Source organism: Taudactylus pleione, unplaced genomic scaffold (genome assembly GCF_031769625.1).
Source record: "Taudactylus pleione unplaced genomic scaffold, aTauple2 ptg000256l, whole genome shotgun sequence".
Taxonomy (NCBI): domain Eukaryota; kingdom Metazoa; phylum Chordata; class Amphibia; order Anura; family Myobatrachidae; genus Taudactylus; species Taudactylus pleione.
Genome location: NW_028284658.1, coordinates 17,797,207 through 17,813,391, shown reverse-complemented (window position 1 = coordinate 17,813,391; position 16,185 = coordinate 17,797,207). Strand labels below are relative to the sequence as shown.

At 38.4% G+C, this 16,185-nt stretch overlaps 1 protein-coding gene across 1 annotated transcript in view; it reads right to left on the bottom strand.

The window, feature by feature from the left end:
• Positions 1-1,822: 1,822 nt before the first annotated feature.
• MMP24 (matrix metallopeptidase 24) overlaps positions 1,823-16,185 on the bottom strand; it is a 166,742-nt gene continuing 152,379 nt past the window's right edge. Inside the window, exons 6-9 of the mRNA XM_088480820.1 lie at positions 9,221-9,432; positions 5,083-5,221; positions 3,715-3,981; positions 1,823-2,847 (exon numbers count right to left, since the gene is read on the bottom strand). Of these exons, the coding sequence (XP_088336946.1) occupies positions 2,510-2,847; positions 3,715-3,981; positions 5,083-5,221; positions 9,221-9,432 (956 nt within the window). The 3' untranslated portion in view covers positions 1,823-2,509. The remainder of the gene's footprint in view (positions 2,848-3,714; positions 3,982-5,082; positions 5,222-9,220; positions 9,433-16,185) is intronic.

Genomic DNA, 16,185 nt, shown 5'->3' with positions numbered 1-16,185 from the left:
GACGGGGGCGTTCCCACGGGAACGCCTCCCGTCAGAAGCCGGCCCACTGACATCACTAGTGATGTCAGTGGGAGTGATTTTGGCTCTGATAGAGCCAAAATCACTCCGGAGCTTGCGGTTGAAAACCTCAACCGCAGGCTCCGGCTCGCAATTTCGATGGTCGCGATGGTCACGACCATCGCGGCCATCAAAATGCACGCTCGTATAGCCTGTGGGTGGTGACCCACAGCTATACGAGCGTCCAGGAGGACGCTCCATGAAAATGGAGCCCGGCCCTCATGCAGAGCGTGCGCTCTGCTCAGAGCGTACGGCTCTGAATGAGGGCCTATGTTCTAATATATTCCATGTAAGTTTTCACAACACAAATGTATATTAATTTTAATTAACTTGCAAAAAATAGTTTGTTTTTCTGGTTATAGTATAGGTAAACTGATTTAAATTTACAGATCAATGTTATATTTTATTTAAAGAGCAATGTTATATTTTATGTATTCAAAAAAGATGTCCATGTTCATACAGGTAGCCTTTACCCCATTGGTATCTGTTGGGACCTATTTCTGGGACCACCTCATTTCAGCTCATTACAAGATAGTCAATTTTATAGTTACATAAAATTGACTGAGGATCTGAAAGTGGAAACTCCGCTAAACTGTATGGAGCAAGTTCTACTGGCCAAGATGAATAGTAGAGTTCTCTTCCCAACTGTTTCATAAATTAAAGTCATACATATTGTACAAAGCAGGTACTATTTTGCAGAGACATGGACTCTGAATAATCCAATATCTCAGCATCTCAGAAACATTGGCTGTCTCAGGGGTGAAACCAAACCATTCTGCTAGTCTGGGTGAGAGCAATATAATGGTAAAAATGTAGAAAAACTGCAAAAAGAAGCTGCTGCCTTTAGCAACTAATCAGATTACAAGTAACAATACTTCATTCTTCTAGTTCAGTAAAATGAACACACTATTGGTTTATGTTGGGAATTATTCTGTTCTAGATAGAATTACATATTTTTTCACAAAAAAATAAGCAAATTTTCACAGTGCAATTATTACTGTTAAATTTTTCTGCTATTTCATTATTTAACTTTCATTAAGCAGCAGATTGTGTGATACATCTGTCAATATTTCCTGATTCTTCCTTCTATTTTTTCCTACAGTAACCCTAATAATGGGCTACATGCATTGATATTTTAAAACAAAACATTTCTTGTGGGAATTCTAAAGCTTCAACATAAAATTTTTGGAATACTTGAAAATATGCATAGAATACTTATTTTTTTGTTACCAACTGCACACATCTCTATCACTGTGCCCATAATCATTAAACATCTACTGGACTAACGTGGAATTATATTATGGGACATAAAAAATGTATGAAACTGATAGACCAATAAAACATTCCCCTCCCTAACAATATCACATTATTTATTCATATATTCCACAATCCTGCATATAATACACATGTTAATAATATGTATAAACTCATGTAAATAATATATCAATAAAACTGTTAATTCTGATGTCATTACTTAAATTTGGGGATTGCTGAAATCATCACTTCCGTATCGATTAGGAAAATGTATGAACTATAAGGAATAATACACTCACTATTGTATCATGAACTATAGTCCTACAGTTTACAGTAGGTAGTGAAGTGTCATTTATAATAGGTTTTTCTAGTATGGATACTTTAAAAACCTATTCCTACTTGAAAGCAAAATAAAAAAATAAAAGCTTAGCCATTCTCTTATACCGATATTCAACAAACCCATTTTATATTTTAATGTAACTGTTTTATTTTACTTTCTGTTTAGGTTTCTACATGAGCACAACATATATCAAATATCATAATTTTGTGAGCATTTTTCGTGTACTCTCTTCTTGGTACCTGGTGAGATTACAAACTGAGAAAGACATCCTTGTAAACTTGTACAGCAATTCATTTACACAGGCAGAGAATGCCAAATGAAATCATCTATATTTAACAACGTTTGTAATTAATAATTCTGACCAGCAGGGTTTGAAAGAATTGATGAGTTCCTCTTTGTGCATTTAAGTGTGCAAGCCATATAGAAGAACAGATGTTCTTAAAGACTTCTTAGCAACAATTCTTTGCCTTATCAGAGAAATGTGTGCTTCATCTCTTTCTGCTTAAATTGATATAAGAAACAAGTTTAAAAGTATTTGACTTCAATGGATAAAGCTGGTTTTAAAACAAGTCCTTAACCAGTTACATCCTTATATTTTTTCCAAGCAAGTTACTCAGTGCTCACAACATGAGCCTGGGAAATGGCACACTAGAAAAGATACAAGTATGAGGCAGTAAGAATGAAAGAGGCTCCGTTGTGTAAGGCCATCTCTGTATTCCGTCAAGTCTTTCCTTACTGGTAAAGCTGGGATCACCAATGATGAACATCTGTTGCCATTCTGATCAATGGACTTTGGATCCCAGTATCCTTTTAGCCCTCATAAAAACTAAAAATTAAACAAAAGCATTCCAGATCTTGTCATACCCATTCTTGTACTGGTCGTTTGTAGTATGTTACATTTTGTTGTACACCTTTGTTTTTAAATTGGAAAATAGTATATACCAAGACCAGGATACACAAGGACAATATGCATGGGATTACCACTGCTATAGCGTTTACAGTGCTCGGCACATCATTTATTGTAACCATTATATCCACATCATCGTGTGGTAGATGTCGGTCTTTGCTGTTGTCCACATCTTTTTGGTTGCAGCCCATCCAGTCTTTAACAATTGATCTTGGATAACCCAACTCAACAGACAGCTTCTGATTATCAAATTTCCAGTATTCCTTTCCTTTATAGAAATAAGTGTAAGCTGTGAAAAAAACAAATAGCCATAATTATATTAGTCATTTGTAATACAAATCTGTAGTAGGAGTGATAGACCATAACAAAGGCACTGGGCACACTGTGTAAAAGTAGTTAAGATGTCCATCCAAAATGTAAAATGTAGTACTTCCAATTCACAGTAAATGCTTGTAAAGAGCAGTGTGTACAACTATATATCCTAATGAAAAAACATGTGTCAGTAATATACTGTATATATGTTACATATGAGGGACCTTTAAGAATCATGTATATTTTTTAGTACTCAATATAACCAAATCATGTTTCATATGCATATATGCAGAAAATTATGCCAAGTTTGGTGAAATTAATACTATATCTATGGGATGTTCCTGAAGAAATTGATGGCATATTTTGGGCTAATGAATTGAAATGTTCTTCGGTAAAAAGAGCAATACCTATGCCTTGCTTCCTTGCTCAGTGAGAAATTACTTGCTCCATGAAATTATGTGAGTCATCTCTGCATTTAGTGTGTTTATTTCTCTTCTATTTAAAAATTGTTATGCATTTGTATATGTGTTTTGTAACTAGTTTTTAATCAGTAAGCATTGGTAATATTTATTATATTAAATCATATTTAATAAAATTCTGTATTTGTGTTCTTAAACGACTGAAGTATGAAATAGACTTGGCTTTTACAATGCTATAGGTAGGCAGTGAATATTTGGTTTACTCTCATGTGACTAAATTGGGTTTTGATAACATATTTGAATATTAAACAAAATGTCTAATATGGACTTTATTTTCCTAAATAGGCATTATGTTTAATGACTCTTGTGGTACTTACAACAGTTTAGTTTTCATTTGTAATCAATAAAGATATTTTGTTACTTACACCCTTCTTTGCTCACAAAAGCTCCTTGAGGTGCTTCTGGGATTCCTTTCCAAACAGTTATTGATTTAGGATACCCAGGATCAGCTGTCCTCTTCTCTTCATTGTATCTCCAGTATCTATCCCCCTTAAAGAAATAGGTTTTGCCAACTGGTTCCCATCGCAGAGCTGTGTCGATACCCTCTCGTGGGAGACAACTACCCAACTCTATCAAACTGTGTGGATATCCAGGCTCTGCTGTCACTTCTTTAAAGACCCAATATTTGTCTCCTGTAGTAGAAATATAAAAACTGAATTAACTGTCCAATTTCAGTTTACATGTTGCCCATTCTGCTAGCTCTTCTACTTTCTTCCATCTAATATCACAGCTTTTTTTTATATGTTACTACACATTAGATGCATGTTGGTATATATTACCAATAGTTAATTTTAAAATCTACCACTTAGGGGTCTATTCATCATCACATAATTTCTACAAAAGGTGGTGAAAATTAACATTTTCACCTACTTTTGTAGAAATTAAGGATCAGGGCTATTCAATATAAAGGTAACTAAGGAGATATCACTGATACCTTACCTTTCAGCCCCGATTTTCAGATCGCATTTGCTCCTGCACCCGTTCGTTCTGGGTTGTCCCTGTCCTGCTGCTTCTGCCGAAACCCGAGGCTTTGTGCGCCTGCGAGAAACCCAGTTCACACAGGTGCAAAAGCACTGCCGAGTCAGACTTGAATCACTGCTATGAATGTAGTAGTGAGGGGGATCACAGAGACAGCTGATTTTTAGATCATCTGTTTTTGTACAGGAGCAATGTTGAATTGCTCTGGTGAATTTGTATCCACCGCTGTTAATCACAGGGAGTTGGATACTTGATTATTGGCCCCCGATAATTACCATGAAGAATGGACCCTTTATTGTTTAAAACAGTACACACTATGTTTCTTTCTCTGTTTTATATTGCCACATAATGGATAGGTGGAATCCCTCTCCTATAAAAATATCTGGAGAAACACTTACTAAGATAAGCAAAATTGTGTGTTAAACACTTGGGCTAATATCACTCAACTCATTTTTATTATTACTTAAGCACTATTGGGTGCTTCATTTTCAAAATTGTTCATATATATGTAAACCAAGGAGCCAGCACATCCAAATATATATTAGAAAAAAACTGCAAAGTTTAGCAATCAGTAGAGAAGTATTGTAAAATATAGGTCCAAAACAATGACAATAGAAAATTACATTTTTGTGAAGGATAAAATAAAATAATAATAATCACAATCTCTTTTGGAACATAAGTCTGAAAGATTCAGAATGTCTATGTTTAATATATAAAACAGTCCATTGCAGTGTCTGGAGAGCAATTGTAAGTACCTTTGAAGAAGACAAATTTCCCATCTGACCGTTCATATGCTGCGTCTATTTTAGCTGGCAGTCCTTTCCAGAACTGTTCAATCTGCATTGGATAGCCTTCCTGTACTTTATTATTACGAAGCCTCCAAAACCAGCGATCCTAGAAAGTAGAAGATTAACTAAATTAATGTTTCTTAAATTGTACACTTTCATACATCACACTGTTTAGAAAAGTATTAAGATGATGAGACTAGTACCATCCTGCTAACACTTTAACAAACTACTGCACTTTCTTATGAAGCATACAATTCATGCTATTTTAGACATTTTAGTACAGTTATAATATAAAACAAGTAGTGTATAGGTTACCATTTCCAGGCAATAGTTAAGTGCAAATTATGAGCTGCTGCATTCTTCAAACTAGTGACATCGACCCAGTAACATAACACCTACTTAGGTGACTTTTCACCTGCACAGTCTTTCTCTGAATGTGCCCCTTGCATCCTGTCTCTTGCCTTTCCTCCTCATACCTGCCCTGAGAACACTTTTATGGTACCTCTGCTATGTCATGGTCGCTAATTTGTGATTAATTTTGTTGGAACCTTAGTCTTCATATATCTTTTTTACATAATGCGGTAGTGACTGATTCAGTCAGCTGCCTTCTCATACCCTGTCTACTGTCCGGGATACTTTGTGGTTCCTGGAGAATAAAGCAAGCTTTTACTAGCTGTGGCATGCCAAGGAGATTTATGTAAAGAAATACGGAAGATAGGATTAAAATCGTGTCTGTTAAAAAAATTAATTCACCTGTGGAACAGTTACAGATCAATTCAAGTGCGTGTGGATAGGGCATTCTTATCGGGGGCAATTCAAATGTTTTTGCCGGCAACTGTCAGTGCGGGGAGCCTGATGGAGCAATTCAATTGGCTCTGGGCGCCTTTACCAGGACTTTAGACAGGTTTAGTCATTCTACCTGGCTAAACCCGGTCTAATTAGATGCGAGAAGCACAATAATTAATGGGCACTCAAAACAATTAAATTGCAACATTGGGCGCCCATTAATTACCACGATTTAAAAAACAATAGAATCATCCCTACTGAGTACATTTTATGAAGGTTGAACCAAAGTCCATAAAGATTAACGTCTACATTGTTAGTCCAAAAGAGCCCATATAACATAATAAAAGAAATAATAAATATTGCTTAATCTACATAATCCAGCCCACGAGATGTAAAATGCTGACAGTCACAAAAGTCCATACTAGAAATTATACTAAACACATTGCTTTGTCTTTCTAGGTTTCCTTGCCCTGGGACACTATGCTTCTACTTGGGATACAGTTGTTTCAACACTACAGCTCTGTGGCACATGCCAGAACAATAGATATTAATACGGCATAATGATATCAAGTTTAGTTAAAGGTCCATCATTACATATAATTTCTGCATCCCACTTTCAAGTAATTAAAAGTAAGAGAAACATAATATGAATATCTGATTGGGGCTAGTTTTAAAATATAGTGTAAGTGAAGGTGATGGGATAATTGTATACAGCTAAGGGGGAAGATTGGGATTTAAAAACATCCATACTGTAAAATTAACGTGTAGAAAGTAAGTGTTCTCTCACTGAGACTTGGATGACTTAATATGATAACACTTCTTATGCTACTCTTTCTCTCTCTGTGGGCTCTCCTTTTCCCATATCTCCTGCCCTGGTGAGAGCAGGGTGATGGAGTGGGTATCCTGCTCTCCCCCAATGCACCTATTCAGTCATTCCTCCTGAATCCCTACTGTTCTTTTCCTCCTTTGAAAGTCACTCTATCCACCTCTTACAGCCAGTTCATCTCTGAGTCACCCTCATCTATTGTTCCACAAGGACCCTACTTCACCTTCCATAACTTTTTTGCTGCCTGGCCTCCCTACTTTATCTCCTCTCCCTCATTGTGGTTGACTTCAATATCCCCATTGACACCTGCTGCCTCTAAAATTTCTCTCTCCTACAGAATCCAGTTTAAGCTCCTCAAGCTTCATTTCAAAGCACTCAATCACTCACCGTCCTCCTACATATCCATACTCCCTCTCACACTCTCTCATCTTCTGATTGTCACCTTTCCTACACAGGGGCGCCCCCCTCCTAGTCCTGCCAATGGCAACAGCATAGTGAGTACAAGGAGGGTGCTGCTGCCGCTGAGCACAGCAGCAGTCTTCTCTGCTTTCCCCGCATAGAAGGGGGAGAGCAATTGCACTGATCCCCTACCTGGATCTGCCTCTGGCTGAGGGGCACAACGGCCGCAGATACTGTTTTTTTTATTTTTTTTGTAAGAAGGCATGGTAACACCTTTTTAAATTAGGCCATGCCCCCTTGCCATTACCCAGACTCGGTGGCTTTCTACAGCCCATTACCTCCTTAATTTCCCCATGTAAAAACTTTCCTTGAGCTGCCATCCTCCCCTGGAACTCATCCCCTCAGCTCACTACCAACCTGCAGGGCTTCAAATGGGTCCTGAAAATGCATCTGTTCATCAAAGTCAACCAGCTCTTCTCATAATAATAATTCATGCCCCCTTATCTCTTCTCAGTACGTTAGACTGTGAGCTCTAAGGTGAGCTCTAAGGTGCGAGACCCTCCACTATCTACTTGGTTCTCACCCTGCACCATCCATTTCTCTTAAGTGCAACCATTCAGTTAGCAGCTCTGATCCTGTTTGTCTGCTTTGCCAGGGCACTGGGTCGATGACTAATATTGTTATCATTTGTCACTCAGTGGTATATAAATCACACTGTTTAAAATGCTGTATTATAATTTTCTTGTACAATAATATGAACACTGTGGCACCATATAAATAATAATAATAATAATCAATTACATTTCTTAACACAAATTACATTATTTTGATTATTTTTAAAGTGGACTCATTACCACAAATGAGTCATTTTAGGCTGAATGGTATATGCACAACTACCCTGACTATAGTGCTCTACTTACAAATACTTTATCATTTTCTACCATTTTCATTTTTTTTTTTTAAGTGTTTCGATTATCTTTCCTGCCAACTCTCCTCATTGTGTGCAAATATGGGGAAGAGACAGATTTAGCAGCATTCTAGTGTATACTATCTGCTAAAGTGTAGGAAGACAGGAAAAAAATGTATTTCTGTTTTAACCCAAATGCAATTAGATAACCTATTATTAAGGGTCAAATTCAATTATCCAGGAATGGCTATTCAATTACAGCCAGCAGCAGCCACTTAATGGGGATTTCTCCTCGAACAGAAATCCATGTTAAATAGAGCTTTCTGCCCTTACCATGGCCGCCAAAACATGTTAACTCATAGCTCTGGGTACTTTTCCTGGAATCTATGGGTTATCGATCGATAGCGGCAGATTTACCGCAGAAGGAAAAAGGCTTTTAATTGAATAGCCTTTTCCCCACGTGGTAAATTAACGAGGCTAACTGAATCCAGCTGTATGTGTTTTAAAGACATAAACATTTTTTTATGGGGTATTGGAGACTCATTCTAGCAGTATGTATTGGTGTCACAAGGGGGTGCGAGCCGCAACGTCTGATGTGGTGACTCCAAAATAGCAGAGCTCGGATGGTGTCTCCGACTGTGGAGCACTGACAAAATATGGTATCTTCTCTTAGAAGAAGTAAATAATGTGGCTTTATAACATGTGGATCAACTTATGAATGTGCAAAGGGCAATCAATGGATTTCTTGGTCTCCGGACAACCTGCTAAGCAGGGTGCACATCTTTTCAACTTCTAATTCCTCTCATTAAAATAAAATCCTTGATGGTGGCAAATACACAAAGCAGACCTTAATCTGGCGGGTAGTGCATGGCTGTTTGCTTATGTAGGCCCTCCCCATTCATGTACTCACCATCTGCTAGGCTGTTGCTTGCTGGTTACTCACTTCAAGGGAGCTTTAAGCATCATTTAGCCAGCAGCAGCTAACAGTATGTGGTCAAATAGCTATTTGTAAAGGTTCCTATTTACACCATTAGCAAATTAGAGAAGTCACTGCTACAATTTACAAGCAAGGGGCAAGGGGCAAAGCAGGTGCTAAAAGATAACATTGCTGCCAAAGTGTATACCACTGGATTCACATGTAATATTTATTACAGTAAAGCATCAATACTGATGATTATGAGTATTACCTTGAAGACAAACATCTCGCCTCTAAAAAGAGCAACAGTGTTAAAATTTCCATCACATATATTCGGCCTGCTGCCTGGATGGGACGGTTTCTCCCCTGATGGAGCGCGGGGCCTTGGCTGTCTTTCATGCTTTCTTTCAGAAGTGGATTGAATCCTACGTGGGGGAAGCGTAGGCAAAGGTCTTGTAGGCTCCAACGTTTCGGTAGGGGGTCCTTGAATTAGAAAAAAAATATTTTGTAATTTGAGAACAGTATGTAAGAAATGGTTATTACAGCTGTGTATGGGAGCCGTGTATGAGAGCCGCATATGAGAGCCGTGAATGAGAGCTAGCTGTCTATGAGAACAGTATATGAGAGATGTATATGAGAGATGTATATGAGAACTACAGTATATATGAACTTAAAAAGCAATTTAGACATGGTTTGTAAATGCAGCAATTAAAAATATTTTAATTACTTTTAAACAAATTGCCCAGGATCACATCTAACTACTATTTACCATACTCTAATTTTTCATCTTAGCAGCCAATATGATGATTGTTATTCTCTACTATAATATTTATAAAAGAAAAGTTAATTTTTAGGGATTTTTTTTTTAAATCGAATTTGTACAGCAACAGTATGTTAATATTTACTGTACATATAAATGTTATAATCAATAAGTAGTGGGGCTTTTTGTTTGTAAGAAATTCCTATGGAAAATATACAATATTTGACTTATATCATTGACTTGCCTTGAACATTATTTTTTAAAGTTTTTTGTCTTTTTTTGCAATTATAATTTGGTTTCCATTTTCCTTTGATTCTGCTTGCCGCATAACTAAAATGCAAGACTGACCCTGTACACAAGAAAAATCTAACAGTCCCAATTTAAAGGTTCTGTACAGTCATCCCCCTTGTCGGCAGCTGCAACCTGAAGGCCAGAAGGTTGAGAGGTATGCCAGTAATAAATGGATATGCAGCGGTAAATGGGTGTTTGGAGAGAATTGGAGAGGGTAAGGGATACGCCACCTATTATGCGGTACCACCATCGTGGCATGACCATGCCTCCTGTCCTGATTCAAATTTCTTTTGGTAAGTATGAGATAACCCAAAAAAATAATTATCAAAAATAAGTTTATGGTGAATAATTATTTCAACTATCCCCTATACATACTTGTTTGTTTTTATTAAGCCACTGGCCTTTAAAGTGCCATATGTACTTTTTTAATTAAATATGTGAACTCCAACACACACATCTGATTGGCTTTGCTACCACTTTATAAAACAAAATTCATACATTTATAGAATATGACTTTTTACACAGGGATCTGTCTTTATTAGTATGTTGTATTTTATGGAAGAGCAGTGGGATATCACTGGTTACCTTTCTTACTATATGCGTATTATGTTCTGTGAAGATTTCCATGAAGGACACTAGAGGTCTCACTTTACTGCACATAAATCAACACTCAATAAAATAATCTGTTATAGAAAAACTAAATTAGACTAATCTGTACTCTCCATAATACGAACTGGGTTCAAACAGAAAGACTCAGCATTCCAGTTCTTTTCCAAACACACTCTACAATACTTTTTGGAGGGCACACATATATTGGGTCATGAATTGTTGTTTAAAATAAAACTTTTAATGAGTATCAGGTAGATGGCCTGTCTCCCATATATATTGTATAAATCAAAATAGCAAAATAACAAATAAATAACAAACAATAATAAAAAGATTAATTAACAAAAAATAATATCACAAACTTAAATAAACAATGTGCCAAATGTGTTGATAGTGGCAAAATATAAAACAGTCAGTGATACGTGTATAACAGTGAGATAATACACTTAATAAAAAGGTTTGTACCACATTCTCTTATATAAGACAATAATTCCAAAAATATTGATGTGAGTACAGTTGGAATAATACAAATTAATATAAACACTGAGACCACTACCTTATGAGGTCAATTGGTTTTATAGAAGGTAGAAATTGAGAAAAAATTATAAATGAAACGACTTCTGGTGTCTCCTGTGTGTCATCAGGACTGTTCACTGTCCTGGTGACATACAGTAGACAGCAGAAGTCATCACACCCCATATTCACTTTTCTACTCTCTGTTACTTCTTTCTTACTTATTTTCCTTTCTGTTTAACTTATTTGTCCTACCTTTCTTTGCCCCCACTTCAGAAGCAGTGGGGCCTAATTTGAAGGTTGCGACTGCTGCCTTGCATGGTCGTTCCCCCAGGGCTGCCGGGAAAATTTCTGGGGTAGTGGTGGACGGCTACTCAGTGCCACATTCTTTCACTATGAGCCTGCTTTCGGCATGTGCAGCTATGCCTTACTACCATCAAAGGTGGTGTGATAGTGGCCGCAATTGGAGCAAATACAGTAGGTGGATCTGGCAGGGTTTTCCAGCGGGGCTCTGTGTTCCTGTTGAGGCCCCTCCAGTTTGCTCAGCATACAGTTAGTTGCAGTGAGCAGCTCCAGGCAGGGAGCAACTCTGTAACTGCACCAGATGGCATGGCCCCTGCAGGGCATCAGTCAGGTGCCAATTCATACAATCGCGGCTGCAGCAGAAGCCTTTAAGTGCCGAGCTAGATGTAATCTCTGGTGAGTATACTACCTTGCTCCTAGGGTTGCATTCAGTGTATTTTCAGATCTGGGGTTTCCAGACTCGCTAACATGACCTTTTTTATCAGGTACAAAATGCTCTGCTCCTGGACTTGCCACCTAATTTATGATTGCAGTCACATGTGTTGAACTACAGTAGTTAATTGAAGAGAAGGGTGTTTCAACAAAGGTGATGGCAATCATAAATTCAGAAGAAAGTCCAGGAAGAGAGGATTTTGTTCATGATATAAGGAGTCTTGTTGGAGAGTCTATCCATTATGCCCTGCAGGCACACTGCACGGGATGCCGACACTTGGGAAACCGGCTGTCAGAATCTCAAAGCCGGCATCCCAACCAGGTTACAATCCCAACACCTCCAGGTAACCTAACTTAACCCCTAACCCTCCCTCCCCGCAGCCTAAACCTAACTTTCCCCTTAGTGCCTAACCCTAATCCTCCCCTTAACCCCAGTACTTACCTTCGGGATACCGGCGGTTGGGATGCCGGCGCAGGTATTCTGATACTGTAAGTGTCGGGATTCCGGCGTCTGCAATCTGAACGCCAGAATCCCAGCGGTTGGGAATATGACTGCACCCCCACTGCACTGCATTGCGTACCTGAAAAATTAAGACCCACCACTAATGCACATGTACATTACAATAGAAGTAGTGCTTTAAAGTTAGCTTTATTTATTACAAAAAAATTTATTCTGCAATCACTATTTCTGTATTACATCTTACATTTAAGTATACTTAATTTCGGAACACTAGTCAGAGCAGGAAAGCACCACTTTACATTACTTAAATGCATTAGAAACCCCTGTTGTTTGAAACAATACACATCTCCAGTTGTGCTATCTCCAGCAATTTGGTAGGATTTCTTTTATGTAAGACATGCATGTTGTCTTCATATAACAATAATTTACCTTCTTTATTAGTAGGACCTGAAGTTATTTTAGAAACAATTTTTACACACATCACACGTCTTGTTTTTACACTTATCAAAAGCAATGCAGAGCCTAAGAAATGAAGTTGCAATTGCTTGCAAAATAATGTCATATACCATTCAAAGATTTTCTGTTCTGTTAGTATAGGGACAATTTTGCATGTAGACAAAAGTGGACACCCTGTTTCAGCTAGTTTGGCGTGGGTCCACTAGTTGCAATGAATGGTCACTTTATCTCTGAGAAGTTTAGAGATGTTCTCGATAACTCTGTGCTCCCTACATTGTGGCAGTTCTATAGAAAAAAATAATGTTTTTATCAGGACAACAATGCCACCTGTCATGTTTCCAGGGCGATGCTGGACTGGTATACAGAAAATTCGGTAACTGGCCAGCTCAGAGGCCAGATCTTAACCCTATTGAGACCCTCTGGAATGAATTGGAGTGACAGGTGTGTTCTAGGCTGACTCAACCTTCTTCAGTGTCACAGTTGGTCACTGTACTTAAGGCGAAATGGCAAAACATACCGCCTGCTGTTGTCCAGGGACTTGTGGACAGTTTGTCAAGAAGGCTGTCTGCAGTAGTCACTGCACGTGGTGGACCTACAAAGTAGTGACGTCAATAAAATCTTGTTGACCTATTTGCTGTCAGTGTCCAATCACTTTTGTCTACATAGTGCAATTTGTCAATCTTTCATGGAATCTTCATACTGGATCAAGTTGTATAATGGGATTTTCTTTTAAATAGAATACAGATAACATTGTTGCTATAAGATCAGCAGTTATTGATAAAACCCTAGTTGGCTTAAAGAGAGAGCTGACCTGTCTAAAGTAAGAGGGATGCTAAATTACTGTAAGTAGTGCTGAAGACACCACATCTTGCACTAGATATCAACAAATACAATTATATATTCTACAAAGGGTCTACTTTACTCCACTTTGTTTGCTCCAGTTTGGTGGAAGAGAAGACTCTAGCTGTCCGAAGTGTGGTATGGGACCTGGATCTCTCTGGCACCTCCTAATTTGTTTGCCCTGGTCAAAGTGATAATAACTATAGTCTGGATGGCCCCTGAGTACCCAATGTTTTATAAATAGGTCACACTGGTATATGAAACGGTGAACTGGTCTTGAGGGGCTCACTCATTTGAGCAGGAATTCTATGTTGAAGTAGTATAACATTTGGAATGGAATATGGAAAAATTAGGCCCCCCTTTAATGGGGTTATACACAGATTGCCTAAAAGGGTGAGATATTCACTAATTGATATCAGTATGATAATGAAATAAGATGAAATGTGATCAAAATAGGGAAACCATCTAAAAACAAATAAATAACCTTCCCTTGTGTGGAGAGGTGCTTTGAGCTGATCACACTGGAAGCGTGCATTATATGATGAGTGAGCAGTAGTGAAAGTGTTCCTAGAATCATAAAAGTCACATTAAGGACTAAAACATGTGCTCTATCTCACCAGTCTAGTTGTATCTGACAGGAGAGTCCCAAATATCGGTCCTGACGGTGCTGGTGGAAGTAGAGAGTTCACTGGTTGCAAGTAGCAGAATGTTCGCCAGTCACCTGTTCAATAATGAGCTGCAAGTCTGCAGGCAAATGGGTAGTCATAGCCCTTTCCTTTTGACAAAAACTGCCAGGAGCGGCAGAGAAACGCATCAAGGCTTTACCAAGATTGTATCCTGTGCTTCAAATAAGGTACATAAATCTCACTGGCTCAACGGAGACCTCCATCTTACCTCTGCAACGTGTCCGCAGCACGCTTCCAATTTCTGACAGAGGCTGCCAGGCATAGAGCTGTGACTGACTATTTGCCTGCAGGCAAACACCACAGTTACTAATTACTCCTTTTTTCATTTAGATTAATTATCTGGCTTGGTATTTCCCAGTAAGCGTGTTAGATATTTGGTATAGTGCATAGCTTTACAATCTTTGTGGTCTCATCCAGGGGATGCAAACGTTTTATTTGCAGTGCTCTCAGGCCTACAGAAGTCTTAAGTAGCTGTCTTAAGGTTGTTTTTTAGGTCATTTAATGTAGGACATTACTTTATGGGGTAAATTTGTTGGCTTAGTCCACCCCAACCTGACTCATGGGCAGATTTGTGTACCTAACCTAAATGTAGTGGTGACTAACAGTTTGCACCACAGCGTTGCAGTTCAGTACAGTGCTACTGTGGTAACTGGCCCCCTCACAAAAGCCCCCACTGGTATTGTAATACTCCAGCAGTGATGTTCGTGAAAGATTTTCCGGATTGCTTAAGATACAGTATGGAACAGTGAGTATGTGCAGTGCTTAAATGAATATGAAATGAATAATATGAAATTAATATTACAAGGAAAATTGTGACCAAAGTGGCTATGAACAGGGCCAAGTGCTTTTATATGCAGATGTGTCCTCCCTTACACATCTTTGCTGCTGTCATGGCAAAAAGCCCCTCTCTGCGTGCCAAGTTCCACGAGACTCTTCTAGCGTTATGACGGCTTTTTTGCCGAAAATGCGTCTAAGTCGCAATGCAATGTGACTAGGACACACCAGCAGACTGTGTTGATTAATTTGATATGTGACACTTGTATATCTGTGTGCGACTGAGTCTCTGAATTACAAAGTGCTACAATATAGCTTGCGCAGCTTTTTCCTGACAAGTTCCGTTGTGCTTCATATACAGACTCAGGTGCACACAGATATACAGGTGTAGCAAATCAAATCAATCACCACAGTCTGCTTATGCATAATAGTCACATAGCATTGCAACTTAAGCTGGCCACATACTAGACCAACTTTCATCCAACCAACCAACTAGTTGATTGGTTGGAATGAAAATCTGGTAACGTATGGGAGTAACTGATGACCAGCAATTTGCTCCTAAATGCCACAAAACAGATGAAAATAGTCGTCAGACAAGTTTGTTAAATGTTTGATCCAAACAATTTGTTCAAACAACAGTTTTTGTCCATTTTCCAGTGTTTGGGAGCAAATTCTTGATTGTCATTTGCTTTCTTAATTTACCAGATTTTCATACCAAATTATCAACTAATTGGGTGGTTGGATGTAAGTTGGTCTAGTGTGTGGCCTGCTTTAGACACATTTTTGGCAGAACAAGACGTCCGACGCTAGCAGTGCTGCATGGGACCTGGTGGCTCACTCACACATACAAGGCAAGTCGCGTTGCGTGGCATATTGAAGCTAGATGTATGAGGACACATATTTCAGTAACAGAATTGTGACTTTGAATTTCCTGCAATGATTTGTCATTCACCAGTCACTGATTATACATTCAATAATGCACCCACTACAGTGTACCAAGTTCCAAGTCTATAAAAAGCCAGAATGTAAGAGAAGTGGATAAAGGATATCTGACACTGAGCTGCACTGTGAGAAATTTCGGTTTCTCTCCCAGTTCTTGCATTGGGGCTGGCCCA